This window comes from Vicia villosa, unplaced genomic scaffold (assembly GCF_029867415.1).
Source record: "Vicia villosa cultivar HV-30 ecotype Madison, WI unplaced genomic scaffold, Vvil1.0 ctg.002598F_1_1, whole genome shotgun sequence".
NCBI classification, from domain to species: Eukaryota; Viridiplantae; Streptophyta; class Magnoliopsida; order Fabales; family Fabaceae; genus Vicia; species Vicia villosa.
The window spans coordinates 228,853-244,839 of NW_026705980.1; the positions used below are offsets into that span (position 1 = coordinate 228,853).

Consider the following 15,987-nt stretch of genomic DNA (forward strand, 5'->3'; position numbering starts at 1 on the left):
CTTAGTTTCTTCATCAGATCACTTTCCAACCCCTAACCCATTATATATCTCTGCATTTTCTTTGTTAATTACTTTCTGTATTCAGAGTATTGGATTTGATTTTGGAAGCATCTCTCTTCCCTACCCCTCAACAAAAACCATCAAAAGAAAGGGAAAAAAATGGATAGCAGTCTCCATTATCTTCGGTGTGTGCACGTGTGTTTGTCTAACTATTGCTTCTCATTTATAAATTCCTAAATAATGATCAATTAATATTTTTTTGAGACTTGTGTACAATGCTTACCTGCAACTTTAAGCAACTCTTTTAATTATTCAAGAACGTTTATTTGTTTTCCGTGATGTTCATGCAGAATACTTCTCCATCCACTTGGTGAATTGATTGTTACCCTCATATTGATCCTTGCCATTTCTATTTCACTCGGAAAAAAATAGAATTTACTGAATTGGAGTTTGTGTATGCTTTCTCTAATGGGAAGTTAATATTTCTAATACCATCTTATGTTATTTGGGTTATTTGCTTTTGCATATCTTTTATGCAGAATTTCAACAATGTTTAGTTCCCCTTTATGTAGAGGCAGCACATCAACCATGTAGATAACTTTTATGATCTTCATGCAGCATGTTGTTAGAGACTAAATGAACATCATTAGTCACTGTATGAAAATTATTTTGTGAGTTTCTAATATTTATGTGCTCTCCTTCATGTGTTAAAAGAAATTTCCATATTAATTATTTCTGATGGAAATGGGTTTTAGGGATTGAAAGTGAGTTGGTGAAGAAGCTAAGTAAATAAAGAAGGTTCATATTTCACAATGAAGCATATCTTCAACAATGACCACCATATTTCCTTCTTTTGATCAAGAGCGACAAAAGAAATAGAAATAGGATTTGAAGGTGCAGAATTGAAGGTTCTAGATGATGAAAAAATGAATGGGGTTAAGGATGAAGTGTTAAGTATTTAGTCAAATAAGAGTCCTAGTTTTTAGGATAGTCTGTTAATTGATTTAGTCAAGTTTGTTTCCTTATTTCTAGTTAGAAGTGGGCTGTAGTTTATTACAGCACATTTGTTTTATTCTCTATTTATTTTACTGCATTTCACAAGGAATAAACAGTCATTTCCAGAACTTCTATTTGCTTCTATTATGTTCCTGTTACATCTAACATTCTGGTATTAGAGCAGTGGCCTAAGAGATGGGTTCGGAAGCAAATTTTGCAGCAGCCTCTATTCTGAAGTTCGAAGGGGACTACGATCATTGGAGTATGGTCATGGAGAATCTCCTTCAATCCAAGGAGTATTGGGTTGTCATTGAATCAGGCTACACAAAGCCGAAGAGTAGAGATGGAATGACGGCAGAGCAAATAAAGAACCTGGAGGAGATGAAGCTGAAGGATTTTAAGGCTAAGAATTACTTGTTTCAGTCGTTTGACAAGTCAATTCTGAAGACGATCACGCAGAAGGAGACATCTAAAAAACTCTGGGACTCCATGAAGTTGAAGTGTCGAGGCAATGCTCGAGTGAAGAGAGCTCAGCTCAATCATCTACGATGGGACTTTGAGGTCTTAGAAATGAAGCAAGGTGAATCAATCACTGATTATTTTGGTTGAGTAATGACGGTTGCAAACAACATGAGGAATTATGTAGAAGTTGTGGATGATGTCAAGATAGTTGAGAAGATTTTGAGAACCCTCACTATGAAATGGAACTATATTGTTTGTTCCATTGAGGAAGCCAAGGACATAGATCAACTATCTGTGGATGCCTTGTAAAGTTCTATGCTCGTTCATGAGCAAAAATTCAAAGTAAGTGAAGAAGAGGAACGTGCTTTGAAGGTAACTCATGAAGAGAGCTATGGTGGAAGAGGGCGAGGAAGAGCTACTTTTCGAGGAGGTCAGGGACAAGGCAGAGGTAGAAGCAGCCAACCGAGGAGTAAGGAAAAAATTGAGTGTTACAAACGTCATAAGCTTGGACACTTCCAATATGAGTGCCAAGCAAATTATGCTGGTTTGGAGGAATCAGAAGAGATGGTGCTAATGGCCTAAGTCGACACACTTGGAGACGATCGAGATGTTATGTGGTATATTGATTCTGGGTGCAGCAATCACATGTGTGGTGATTCTTCACTTTTTTGGGAGTTAGAAGAAGGGTTCAACAAGGTGGTTAGATTGGGGAATTATGCAAGCATGAACGTTTCCGGAAAAGGAAGTGTTCGATTGTCAATAAAAGGAGTAAACAACCTTGTATGGGATGTCTATTATTTTCCCGGTTTGAAGAATAATCTTCTCAGTGTTGGGCAGCTACAAGAAAGGGGTTTTGCTGTACTAATGCAGTCAAATGAGTGTGTAATACGGTGGAAGAACTGACTTTTGAATTGTTTTGAAAAGGAGGTGTGAAAAGTAATTTGAAAGTTTGAATGTGAGCAAGCAGTTAAGAGTACCTACCCTAAGATTGTCTTTCTTGTTCTTTAAGTTTTTCGTTCGAAAGGGCTATCCATACCATAAGGAGGACAGATAGTCCTTTCATTGGATTTGAGGGTCATCGAGGAATGCACCATTCGTCATAAAACTATCCCTACCATATATAGGGTAGGTAGTCTAAGGGAAGGATATAATAGTCATTTAGGCAACAGGCGATGATACCTTAGCAATGGGACAATCATCATTTACCGAGGCAACTTCGAGGGACACAATTGATGATGATAATGAACTGAGGGAAACATTTGTTTTGCTTAGGTATCCTCGGAATCGAGGGACTTGACTATTTGATCGTAATTAAAGGAAGCAGGCAACAAGGCAACAGGCAACAAGGCAACAAGAGAGGTTACCCTAAAGATGTGTGTGTGGCACATCCAGGTGATTAAATTCAATTATATTTATCTTATAATTTAGGCAAACTAAATTTATTAGCAGGCTTGCACTCCCTAGATTACTAACCACGTAGTTAATATAAACAAAATTAAAGGCAGAAATTAAAAGTCCTACACTATTACAATAAACACCAGTAGGCAGAAAAATAAAGACAGAAAATAAAACCAATAACTATTACAAAAAACCTTGCACGCCTATACACATTTTCTAGAATTTAAAATAAATAATAAAAGCGACATTTAAAAATAAATAATTAAAGTTAAAGGCAGAAATTTAAATAAAGGCAAAAATTAAATAAAGGCAGAAATTTAAATAAAGGAAAAAGTTAAATAAAGGCAGAAATTTAAATAAAGACAAAAATTAAATAAAGGCAAAAATTTAAATAAAGGCAAAAATTAAATAAATAAACAAGTTTTACCCCAAGACTAGGAAAAAACATACGACAATCATAGAATATGAGGTGAGAAGAGAATGCGCATTGAAATTAAAGTTAAAAAATTTAGAGGGAAAAGTATAAGCCTAAAAATGCTAGCCTAAAAAATGGACCAGAACACCAACCCTTATTCATGGACAACATCACCAAAGGAAAAAACCTAATGGCTAAAAAACCTTTTAAGACTAAGATTAATTTAAAGTATTAAACCTAAATTATTAATTAGCCTAAAAATCCTAATTTGATTAAATTAACCTAAGCCTAAAAATGTTATTGTTGAATTAACCTAAATTTAAAAATTAATTATTTAAACCTAAAAATAAATATTACTCTAAATTATTAATTTAAATTAAAAAACAAATTAATTTTATCAAAAAAGATTTTAGAGTGATTTATGAAAATAACATGAATTTTATGGTTTGAGAAGAAAAAAATTAAGGTTTTAGTGAAAATTTAAATAATAAAACAATAAACCAATATTTAAAAAAAATAATTAAAGAAAAACCAAGATTTGATCTGATATGGTGTGGCTGGAGGTCCATGGGATGCCAATGGAATTTTCGAAGAGGCAAAAGCTTTATGCCTTAACCATGGTAAATCCATATTCATGCACTGCTCCTCTTTAGCCAGGTACCTGTAAAAAAAATAAGAATAATAATAGTAATAATAATAATGTAATAAAAATAATAATAGTATAATAGTAATAATAACAATAATATAATAATAATAATAAAAGTAATTAACAAAAACGATTAGTAATAATAATAATAATAATTATAATAAAAAAAGTTAGTAATGATAATAGTTCCAATAATAAAATAAAAAATATTATAAAATGGGTTTGGCCTCATATAATCTAAATATTTCCTAGTGCAATTTCTTATATCAATTGCTTATTGAAAAAAAAATATATAAAATATAAAATTATTATAATCAATTTTATTTAATAATAAAATTAACTCATGTAAACTTTCTTTTATATATATATATATATATATATATATATATATATATATATATATATATATATATATATATATATATATATATATATATATATATATATATATATATATATATATATATATATATATATATATATATATATATATATATATATATATATAAAATTGAAAAACAATGTCACAATTATAAAAAAAAAAATTAAATATTAAAATTTACTATCTATACCTGTGATTTTTAAGATAAATATGTTTGTTATTATTATATATTTTAAATAGGTGTTATTAATTGTTATATAATATAAATTAAAAAGTTATTTAGCTTTGGTGGTCTAAGGCCGATCTTGATATGATCCTATACTTATAGTACATTGGGTCATGTAGAAGTTAGTTACGCACTTTTAACTAACTTCATAACCCTAGTAATTAACTTTATAACAACATTAATTAACATTTTAACTACTTAAACTAACTCATCTCTAACACTTCTCCAATAGTAGAGTATATATATCTATTATGAAAACAAAACAAAAAAATTGATTTTTAACACAATTAAATCTGTGTACTGTACGTATATACTCTAAATTATTTGATTTGAGTAATAAATTATCCGAATCATCAATTAGCAAGTGATCTTTCAATAAATTAAAAAAAATTAGAGAATTAAATTCCTCACACAACCTTTGGTTCTTCAGTAAAGCCATTAAGATTAATAACCTTTTTTCTTTTTATGAATCAAGCCATTAAGGTTTTAAAAGACATACACTTTCATTTTCAAATTAATTGTTTGTCATGGCATGTGAAAGGACATAATTGAATTAATATTTAATTTGTCATATACTAGTTGTCATATTCTTAACATTTTAAATTTTTAATATTGCCTTTAATTACTTGTTGCAAAATCAAGTTAAGTACTACAAAAAAAAAAAGTTACAAGTAATAACCAACTAAATGAAAGTTTTTACCTTAATACTCACATTCTCCATCATCATTGCCTTCTCACATGCAACACCAACATTAGTCACTCAACTTCAACTTCAATTGAATCAATCTTCCAAGCTAAACCATACTGAACAACAAGTAAATATATTTTATCCTCATTTTTATTTTATCATAAATGTGTATCTTAAATAATTTCAAATTTAATTATTTCTTATAAGACTATATGTATGATATATTCATGTTTCAGATTAATGAGGTTAGATTGATGAATGGTAGAGGTAGAGGTAGAGGTAGATATGTAGACTGCAGCTACTTGATTACCATAAAGACAAGCTGTGATTCTCCAAGAAATTCAAAAGATCATATTGGTCTTTTATTTGGAGACTCCATTGACTCCGAGGTTATTTTCTTTCTATACTACTCCCTCCGTTTCAAAATGTGTGTCGTTTAATATGTGTTTCCCTTCTGACTTTGGTGCTAATTCATGTAATGTATTTTGGTTTAATATGATTGCAGATATATGTTCCAAGACTAGATGGACCTGATTCTGGGCCGTTTAGGAGGTGCAGGACGATGTCATTTGATGTAAAAGCACCAGAACCATGCATGGGAGAAATATGCAAACTGTATCTATTTAGGAATGGAACTGATGGTTGGATGCCAGAGACTGTTACAGCTTATGATTATCATTACCCTCCTGTCATTTTTAACTACAACTTTTTCCTTTCTGAGGGTCCTGGAGTTGGCCACAATTATTGTGGTAAATCATAGTGTCTTTGTGTCTCTATGTTCTTTAACAACAAAAATATTAAGATAGGTTTGAATAATGTTGCTTCTAGTATGAAATAAATGTGTTTATTGATATGAGATGAGTCATCAAGTTATATTAATCTATGAGAAAAAGTGTTTATTGCATTAATATTGATGTATATAGAATTGGATCACGATTAAAAAAAATATATTGTAAATCCTATCAAACGCACGCATCTATCCAAGCCTCCATTGGACTCATACGAATGAAATTGTTTTGCTGAAGAAAACTCAAATTAATTTTCAGCATGTATAATAGTTTTTTTTTTTTTTGTTAAATTTTTAATTTTAGTCCTTTCCTAATTTTAGGCAACGGTTTTTACAAAATAACATTACCAAAACCAACTAAAATCATTGTCAAAATTAAGAAAGGACTAAAAAAGAAACTGCAATATATATAGTGATAAAAAACTAAAATCGTTGTCAAATAAGTTTTTTTTTTGTCTTAGACCAAAAAGTCAAAAACTAAAGTGCGTCGGTGGTGAACTGATAGTAAGGATAAAGGTAAGTGGTCTTACTTAAGACTTTTAAGATTATGGGTTAAATATATATATTTTTTATAACTATTTTTAATTTTATTTTAAATTTATGTTAAAAAAATGATATATTTTGGTCTCTATAAAATTTGTAAGCATGCAATTTTAGTTTTTTATTATTTTTTAATATTTTAAAAGTTGGTTTAATTACTTTTTAACTTTTAAATTTTTGAATAAGATATTTCTTGCATGTTTAGAATATTGTAAAATATTTATTTATCAAATTTTAGAATTTTTTAAAATGAGAAGAATTATATATGAATTTTTAAAATTTTAAAAGATATTAATAAAAGTAATGAAAATTCCGACTTTGAAATCAAATTTTGAGTTTATTTTTTCAAGAAACTTTTTTAACGTTTTAAACTTATTTGTAAAATAATCATTCAGAAATACACATTGATTTTACAACAGAGACTAAAATTACGTACATAATAATTCTGTAGGAACCAAATCATGTCACTTTTTTATAGGGACCAAAAGCAAAATTTAGTAATTTATAAGTACTAAAAACATATTGAACCCATTATTAAGGAGTTATACCTTGATCTTGAAGGCTTTTAGGATTATTAAGGACTTATACCTTGATCTTGAAAAAATCACCAGAACCTAGTACTTTGGTGGAAACTTAGTACTACTTCATTGGATGATGAGCTTAAGTAACTAATTGTTGATACATATGTTAGAGAGTATATCATTATTAGGGATAACACATATAACAACAATTAAGAAAGAGATATAACCACAGTTGATGGTTTGTGGTAAAGAAGTGAGTGGTTGTAAGTGGCTTACTGTTAGCCTTTAAATTTTAGTTTAATATTTCGATATAAATGTGATATAAAGGTATGAGATTAATGTGTAAAATAGTCTACTTATAGTTTTGATTCGCTTATCAGATATTTAGGGACTTAGTGTATTTGAGTCCAAGGCTTAGATGACCTAGAAATCCACTAAGCCCGATTTAGAGGAATCTCAAGATATCCACAAGATTAAGATCACTATCTCTTCAAAACATGTCTTGCACCTTCAGTAAAAGTTGGTGATCAAATGAAGATTCCTGCATCTTCATTAAAAGATGGTGATCAGATGAAGATTCATGTACCTTCTGTAAAAGTCAAGATTCAGATGAAGTTATTCCTGTATCATCGGTAAAAGTCGGTATTCAGATGACTTTATTCCTGCACCTTCAGTAAAAGCTAGTGATCAGATGAAGATTCCTGTACCGTCAGTAAAAGTCGGTATTCAGATGACGTTATTCCTGCACCTTCAGTAAAAGCTGGTGATCAAATGAAGATTCATGTACCTTCAGTAAAAGTCGGTTTTCAGATGACATTATTCCTGCACCTTCACTAAAAGCTGGTGATCAAATGAAGATTCTTGTACCTTCTGTAAAATTCGGTATTCAAATGAAGTTATTCATGTACCGTCAATAAAAGTCGGTATTCAGATGAAGTTATTCCTGTATCGTCAGTAAAAGTCGGTATTCAGATGACGTTATTCCTGCACCTTCAGTAAAAGCTAGTGATCAGATGAAGATTCCTGCACCTTCCGTAAAAGCTGGTGATCAGATGAAGATTCATGTACCTTCGATAAAAATCGGTATTCAGATGAAGTTATTCTTGTATCATCAGTAAAATTCGGTAGTCATATGACGTTACTCCCGCACCTTCAATAAAAGCTGGTGATCAGATGAAGATTCATGTACCGTCAGTAAAAGTCGATATTCAGACGACGTTATTCCTGCACCTTTAGTAAAAGTTGGTGATTCGATGAAAGATTCCTGTACCTTTAGTAAAAGTCGGTATTCATATGACATTATTCATGCGCTTTCAGTAAAAGTCGGTATTCAGATGAAGTTATTCGTTTATCCTTTTTTTCTCGTGTCTTCAGCCTTTTGAAGCGCTGTATGGTCGAAGATGTAGGACGCCTTTGTGTTGGCATGAGCCTGGAGAAAGTGTAGTACTTGGATCTGAGATTGTTCGAGAAACTACTGAGAAAGTGAAGTTGATTCGAGAGAAGATGAAAACTTCTCAAAGTAGACAAAAGAGTTATCATGACAAGCGAAGGAAGGATTTAGAATTTCAAGTTTTTTATCATGTTTTTTAGATTCACTCTTGTGATTGGTGTTGGGCGAACATTGAAGTCTAAGAAGCTCACTCTCATTTTATTGGTCCGAATCACATTTTAAACATAGTTGGAAATGTTGCTTATCGAGTGGCTTTACCGCCTATCAAGAAAAGGGTGTGTGTCGAGGGTCAAGAAAAGGTGCCGACCGACACCATGTATGGAGAGGGAGTGTGCTCAGTGGCACAACACACTAATGTGCCGAGGGGCACATGGTTTTATTATTTTGTTTTGTTTGTTGCTTCCCGTGTCTGTCAATTGATTAGAAGTTTTATTTAACAGTAAAACAAATAACAAAAAATATTACAGATTCAATATAGGTATAACAGAGTTATCAGTAGGCTTAATTTAGTAGCGGGAAAAATATAGAGTATTAGTATAATTAGCATAATAGAAATGAAAATAATAGAGTTGATATTTAGCAGAGATAATTTTAGTAGCAGACTTATAAATAATAATTAGCAGGTGTTAAAATAACAGAGACCTTAGACATATTTATACATGCTAATAGTGTAGAAAATTCAGTAGTAGGAAAGTAGCAGATTAATTTGTTAATTTAGCAGAATGGTTTTATTTAACAGAGAATTAATAAGACACTCTAATACTGAGTAGAAATATTAGTAATTTTAACCGATAATTAATTAACCGAAAACAGTCGAAATTGTCAGAATAAATACGTGGACGGTTGTAATATATTTTGGTTGATACGGTGTGTTGTATACCTTCTTGAAAAAATGTGAATTTGCAGGTGGTGTTGAATTTGGTTGTATTACCTCTATTTATGGGTAAAACTAAGTTGTAGGCGTATGGCCAGTGTTAAATGGTTGTTGAGTTGCTGTTGAATAATCGTTGTTATTATCTACGTTCATAATGTTGTCGCATACATGGAAAAGGGGAAGAAGATAAAGATAGGTAAAAAAATATTGGGTGTTGATAGCCTATCATTATGACTCTCAAGATCTAAAGGTATAAAATTCGTTAAAAAGATCAAAAGGTTAAAGTTAAAAAAAAGTAAAGTCTATGGTGGACACTCAATCATATTATCTCACCTAATATATTTAAAGTTAAAAGTTAATGGAATAAATTAAATTAGCCAATGAAATAGTTTTTGAGGGACTAAAAACTAACGTTTATTAAATATTGGATCAAAGTAAAATTTTACATTAAATTGAAGGATGAAAAAGATGCATTAAGCCTTTATTAAATGACACCTTCTAAGATTCGAAAGATCTTTATTAACAATATATAGATAGCTCGAGAAGGGAACAAATAAACTAGTTCCAAGCAGAACCAAAAGCAAAAGGAAGAATAGTTCTTTTGCTGAACTTTTAGTAGTGCAAATGAATTATATATTCCACCACACTCAACCTTTGCTTCTTCCATGAAGCCATACAATTTGTATCTTTTTTCTATTTCCGTTAATTACTTTTCATGCCTGTACAAAGACATATTTTAACTGATCATTTTATATCAAACCGAAATACGAAATTGAACAGTCTAGCAATGAATCCATTTTCAGTCTAACTCACAAACTATATAAAATTTATTGTTACCATTTCATGGTGTAGTTATATATTCTAATGACATTTCTAATGCTATAATATATAGAACCTAACAATATCTAAAACCATTTAATTGTTTCTCATTTTCTTCTCTCGAAGCACAAAAAAGTTTGTAGCAATTAGTCGCCAAAAATCATGAAAACTCTTGCCTTAATTCTCACATTCATCATCCTTGTTGTGTTATTACATGCAACTCCAACATCTCAGGTTCCTTTCTCTACTACAAAGAATTTACCATAAATATACATATTTTTCATTTTTTTAATTGATTCTACTTAATTTTAAAAGAATTTTTAGTAAAAGAATTTAAAATAAGAGTTTTATTAAATTATATTCATTAACCATTAGTGTATTTTAATCAGTTTTCACGCCGCAACATTCTCAATACGCAACGCAACACCCACAACTATCGCAATCGCAACATCCGTTATCACGACCGCTATCACAGCAGCATCCATGACCGCGTCCATGATCGCTTTCGCGGCGACCGCAACTAAAAGCACGATCGAACAAAATATGGAAATTGTATCTCTTTAGGAATGAAACAGATGGTTGGATTCATGAGACAGTTATAGCATATGACTATGACTACAATGTTGACATTCCTGAGGATGCTGGCTATGGCTACAATTATTGTGATGTTAATTACTTTCTTTAAATACTAGTATTATTTGCATTTCCGTCATAATTAAAGGGTCAAGAAATATTGAAGAAATATTGAAGAACCATGTTAATAACCACCTATTCTGTTCCTTTTTACTTTTATTTGTTGTTTTAAAATTATTTTAATAGTTTTGGTAAAATTATTTGTCATTTTATCTAAAACATCATGAACTACCATTGTCCTCGTGCAAAATTTGATACTTAGCCATTAGCTGTGTTATCAGTGACACGCAGCAAGTATAAAATAGTTTGTGGAATTTCAGAGACCAATTATTTGAATACCAACTTCTATCCTATTGATGAAAAGTTAAAACGATAAAAATTAAGATGTGGTTTTGGCGTTTGAAAATAAAATAAGTAAAACAAATAGAATTTAGGACTCTCTAATCCTCAGAGACCCTACTTTTGTTATTTTGTTATGAGAATAAAGCTATTTTCATAAAAAAATGGGGAGGATGGACTACAACCACTTTCGTCGGCTTGTTGTCTTGCTCTTATCAAATACTCTATCCACTTTCGTCGACGCAGTGTATTTGTTCATAGTCCGTTTTCAAAGAAATCATTAACCAAAAAATATTTTCCCCGTTAAATAGTTAAGACCCGTTTGTCACCTCAAATCTAACAAATCAGTGTTTTTATAGCTAATTCTGATATCGCACTACACCCTTTCAGGATATAGACGATACTTATTTCATTCCTACTTTCGCAACGAAATTGTATATATTTTAGATAAAAAATATTTTAACAAAATTTCCTAAAGTTTCCATTACAAATTATCTATGTATCTACGGATTATAACAAGAAAATCCTCATTGCCCCCAACTCCTAATTGACTACTCATGCATGGAAATATCGATAACAAATTAGGCATACTTTATCAAAAGTAAATAATAGCAACAACCTCTTCAATACAACTTGATTAAAGAAAAAACTTCAAATAACTATAAGAAATTTGTCATATACCATCGGACACTTATAGTGACTGTAAAAAAAGCGTTGGTATGGATAGCATTTAGATATCAAAATTATATGTCAACCGTCGGTATAAGATTTGAAATAAAAGGCTCTAAACTTTCAATAAAGGCCCTCAATTTCTTTATATAAAAACAAGTACACAATAAAATTTTATAAATAGAAGAAATATACAATGCTCCAGATTTCTTTATTGCACAAAATTTCTCTTCCCAAACCCTCAATCCCAAAATTTCTCTTCACACGATAACCCTTTAATCGCTAATCGCTCTTTCCCTGAACTCAATCGCTCAACCTTTCAGTTGCTGCGGAAACCCTCAATCAATGGATGAACTCAACCGCTCGCTGAACTCAACCGATGGCTGAACCCTTCATTCGCTCAATAGTTCCCTCCCTAAACTGAATCGCTCCAAATTTCTTCTCACAAGCCATTAACCCTTCAGTCGCTCAACCCTTCTTCTCCAAATCTCTTGTCACAACTAGCTTTATTGGAGGTAAGGGAGAAATGCGTTTCTCTACAATTATTTTGTGGGTTTAAGCTATTATTTTCAGTGTTTGGTTGCAAGTTCCATGATTTCGTTCGATTCAGATTTAGAATGTTTACTATCAGGGCCGGTCCTGACTTTTTAGAGACCCAGGGCGAATAATAAAAGTGGATTCCTAATAAAAAATACAATTTTTTTAAAAAAAAGAACATCATCAAATTGTTAATAACATCAACAACATCAAATACAATCATTCATCCGTGCAACTAACATAATAAAACATCAAATTATGATCAAGTCTTTTCTTTTTCTTATACTTCTCACATCCAAGATCAAACTTTCTCATCTTAGGAGACATATAGGAGTAATGAAAATAAATTTAAAACCTGAAATTAAAGTTGATAAATTACGCAGTGTTGAAACTGAACCGATAAATTCCGCAGTATTGAAACTGAAATTGAACCTATGGTCAAGGGTATTTCTTTTAATCTTGACAATTTATGGAATTTAAAAATGGATAGGAATTATGATAGCAATTATTTTTAGGAGTTAGCATAATAAGAAAACATGCCAATTTTTTTAAATTCATGAGTTAGAATAAGTATTATGTGCTCCTTTCCTGTCACTATTGATTTTTCATTTTTTCTAAATTTATTTGAGATGAACGTTGTTGTCTTTCATATGTTCATGTGAAATATTTTGGTTACATATTCTTCGTAATGGTAACTCTCTTTACCTTATGGATCACATGTATCATTTTATGCAGGGCCAATATAAATCAACATTAGTTTGTGCTGTTTGTAGGAAGATCTTTGGGACATTTTATCCATTCATGTACTTGTCATTACGTCTATCTTTAGCAAAACTGCGGATAATGATTTTAACTGTTGTGAGTAACATTGGTGATGGAATGCCTCAACTATAACCATATACAATTTCTGTTCCAGCATGATGAGACCTTATTAGTAGCTGAGGTATACATATTCTAACTTAATTGTTTAAACTCGAATTTGAACTCTGTTCCTTGGTATATTGAGTTTCTTTATTGATACATTTCAATCTTTCAAAAACCTACTATATCTGAAGCTTGACTCTGGTACGGGTATAGAACAACTGTATCATAAGCTTCCTTGAAGATCCAGCTGATTCATTGTCATTGTCATTGATCCAGCTTCCTCGAATTTGAACTCTGTTCCTTGGTATATTGAGTTTCTTTATCACATATAAAAATGTTTAGATCATTAATAGATTTTTTTTATATACAAATATTATGAAAATTTCTTTACCCACTTTCCTATGGGGGTCACCCCAGGCGAAAACCCCAAATTACCCCTGCTTCCGAAGTTCATTTCCGAAGTACTTTTTTTTAAAAAATATTTTCAGACTTCGGAAGTGCATCTCCGAAAATCCCTCATGGGGGGTGTTTTCGGAGATGCACTTCCGAAAACACATTTTTTCAGATTTTGGGGGGTTTCGGAAATGAACTTCCGAATTATGCAGAAACTGTGTTTTTTTTTTATGTTTTTGGAAATAGTCTCGTATTTTTAATTAAAGGAAGCCGGGAAATAAAATAAGCGCATATAAACAGAATTCTACTAATATGATAAAAATAGTAATATATACAAACCGATCCAAATCCAAATAATAATAGTGTGCTAAAGATACAATCTGAAAACAAAAAGAAATAAACCCGACCACTACTGGGTATGTCTAACCCTCTCTCCCTGGGACCTCCTCTGCCGCCTGTATGCCGCCGCACGGCCCGCATCAGTGACGATCATCTCCATCACGGCGACTGCCTCTGGACCGCCCTGATGAACAACACCTCGATCCAACGCGTCCCGCCCAAGCATCTCTATCCGCTGGCAGATCGGCAGGAGATCAATGGCGTGGTCATCCTCGGCCTGCTGGTTCTCCAGGATCTCCTCGTGTGCTGGCCTAGGAGCGCTGGGAACGCCGGGTCTCAGCAGAGGATGTGACACCCGGTAGAACCATGTGACGTATCCCTCCACATTATGCCAGTCCTGGGTGACCCGAGTGCGACGGTACTCCTCCGGTACCACATGACGCTCCCAATCCTCAAATATGGCAGTGAGTTGCACTCGGGTCACTGTGTCGGGAGCAGCCTCAAAGGGTGACCTGGGTATCATCTGCACAAATCCTAACTGCCGCATGCACCGCTCAGGGAGATACCGGACCATGATGCCGGTCCCGCATGCCAACCAGCCAGAATATAGAGATATGCCGTCAAAGGGGACAATCCGAGTGTAGTCGATGAACGGCCTCCAGGTGACGTCATCGTGCATCGTGCGGTCCAAGTACCCACGGTATGGTCCCACCGCATTGTTCCCCCTCTGAAGAACGTATCTGGCGGCCCTGGGCATGGCAGAAGTAGGAGATGATCCAGCTCTGAAACACAAACACGATAATATATTAAAAATAAATACAAAACATAAATAAATACAAAACAATTAAAATGAAACGTACCGTAAGTAGTGTGCAGGATCCGACCAACTGCCTCGTCCTCCAGTTGGAGGCCTCATTCAGCTTCTGGTATAGGTATGCCAGAGTAGCTGCCCCCCAGTTCCACTGGTGAACTGTAGTCAGGTCCATGAAGTAGCGGAGGTAGGTCAAGTCGACGTACCTCGCACTCTTGTTCACAAAGATCGCAGCGCCTACCACATGCATGTACCAGCACCGGAGAGCGCAGCCACGGTGATAATGTGTAAATAGGTCGTCACTCGCATCCTTGGCATCGGCCGCCGCGTCCAGGTGGTGCTCGAAATAGCGGCTCAGTGTGGTGAACCGGATATGAGGCCCATATGTCGTGATGCACTCGTAGTCAGCAGCTTCGGGCTCCATGCCCAAATAGAGCGCCATCCACTGACTGGCTTCGACCCTCTGGATCCGAGAGTGGGTCAACAGCGGACCCCTGATCGGCAGGTGGAGAAGACACTGCACGTCATGCAAGGTGATCGTCATCTCCCCAACCGGCAAGTGGAAAGAAGACGTCTCCTTGTGCCAGCGCTCCACAAAGGCCCCCTGCATGCCATGGCTGATGGTGGTGTACCCCGTCATGCAGAGCCCACTAAGCCCTGAAGCTCTCACCGAGTCATTAAACCACTCAGTAGTCGGTTTAAACAGACTGAAAATCTTCCGGGCGTGGTTCACCATTTTCAACGGCTCTCTCTCCTGTTACAAAAAAAACAAATAAAAGCGTATGTTAAATAGACCGTTAAGAAAATATCGAATAAACGTCTAAATTATAAACGGTTAAATAATGTAGTCGGGCAAATTATAAAAAATACCTCTCCCTCCCAGATACGCCGAGCGACGTGATCGTGGTAGGTAATCAGCACGGAAGTGTCAATGGGTCCTCCCGGGTAGTTGTCCTCCTGCTCATCCTCCTCCCCGAGTAGAGGGTCAACATCCGGTACCCCCTCCGCCTCGTGGTATGGCACTGCCACCTCCTCCTCCTCTCGCTGGCGGGAAGAAGATACCCGGGCCAGCCGACTCCTAGATCCAGATGTAGAGGTACCCTCGCCCATCTCCACGGGAACTCGCACACGTCGTCCCCGGCCCTGCCCCCGTCCCTGTGTCGACGCCAGCTGCGCCGCTGCCCGCTCGCGTCTAGCC

At 34.0% G+C, this 15,987-nt stretch overlaps 1 protein-coding gene across 1 annotated transcript; it reads left to right on the forward strand.

Annotated features, from left to right (window-relative positions):
- Nucleotides 1-5,157: 5,157 nt before the first annotated feature.
- Nucleotides 5,158-6,121, forward strand: LOC131639345 (embryo-specific protein ATS3B-like). The gene is made up of 3 exons (XM_058909852.1): nt 5,158-5,340; nt 5,450-5,602; nt 5,719-6,121. The coding sequence occupies exons 1-3, from the start codon at nt 5,212-5,214 to the stop codon at nt 5,971-5,973; spliced, it is 537 nt and encodes a 178-aa protein (XP_058765835.1). The 5' UTR covers nt 5,158-5,211; the 3' UTR covers nt 5,974-6,121.
- The last annotated feature ends 9,866 nt before the right edge of the window (nt 6,122-15,987 follow it).

What these genes read in the sequence shown, in the direction of transcription:
- LOC131639345 (XM_058909852.1), top strand. Translation starts at nt 5,212, where the DNA reads ATGAAAGTTTTTACCTTAATACTCACATTCTCCATCATCATTGCCTTC. An exon ending in TAAACCATACTGAACAACAA is followed by an intron (nt 5,341 to 5,449) that starts GTAAATATATTT and finishes TTCATGTTTCAG; the next exon opens with ATTAATGAGGTTAGATTGAT. An exon ending in GAGACTCCATTGACTCCGAG is followed by an intron (nt 5,603 to 5,718) that starts GTTATTTTCTTT and finishes ATATGATTGCAG; the next exon opens with ATATATGTTCCAAGACTAGA.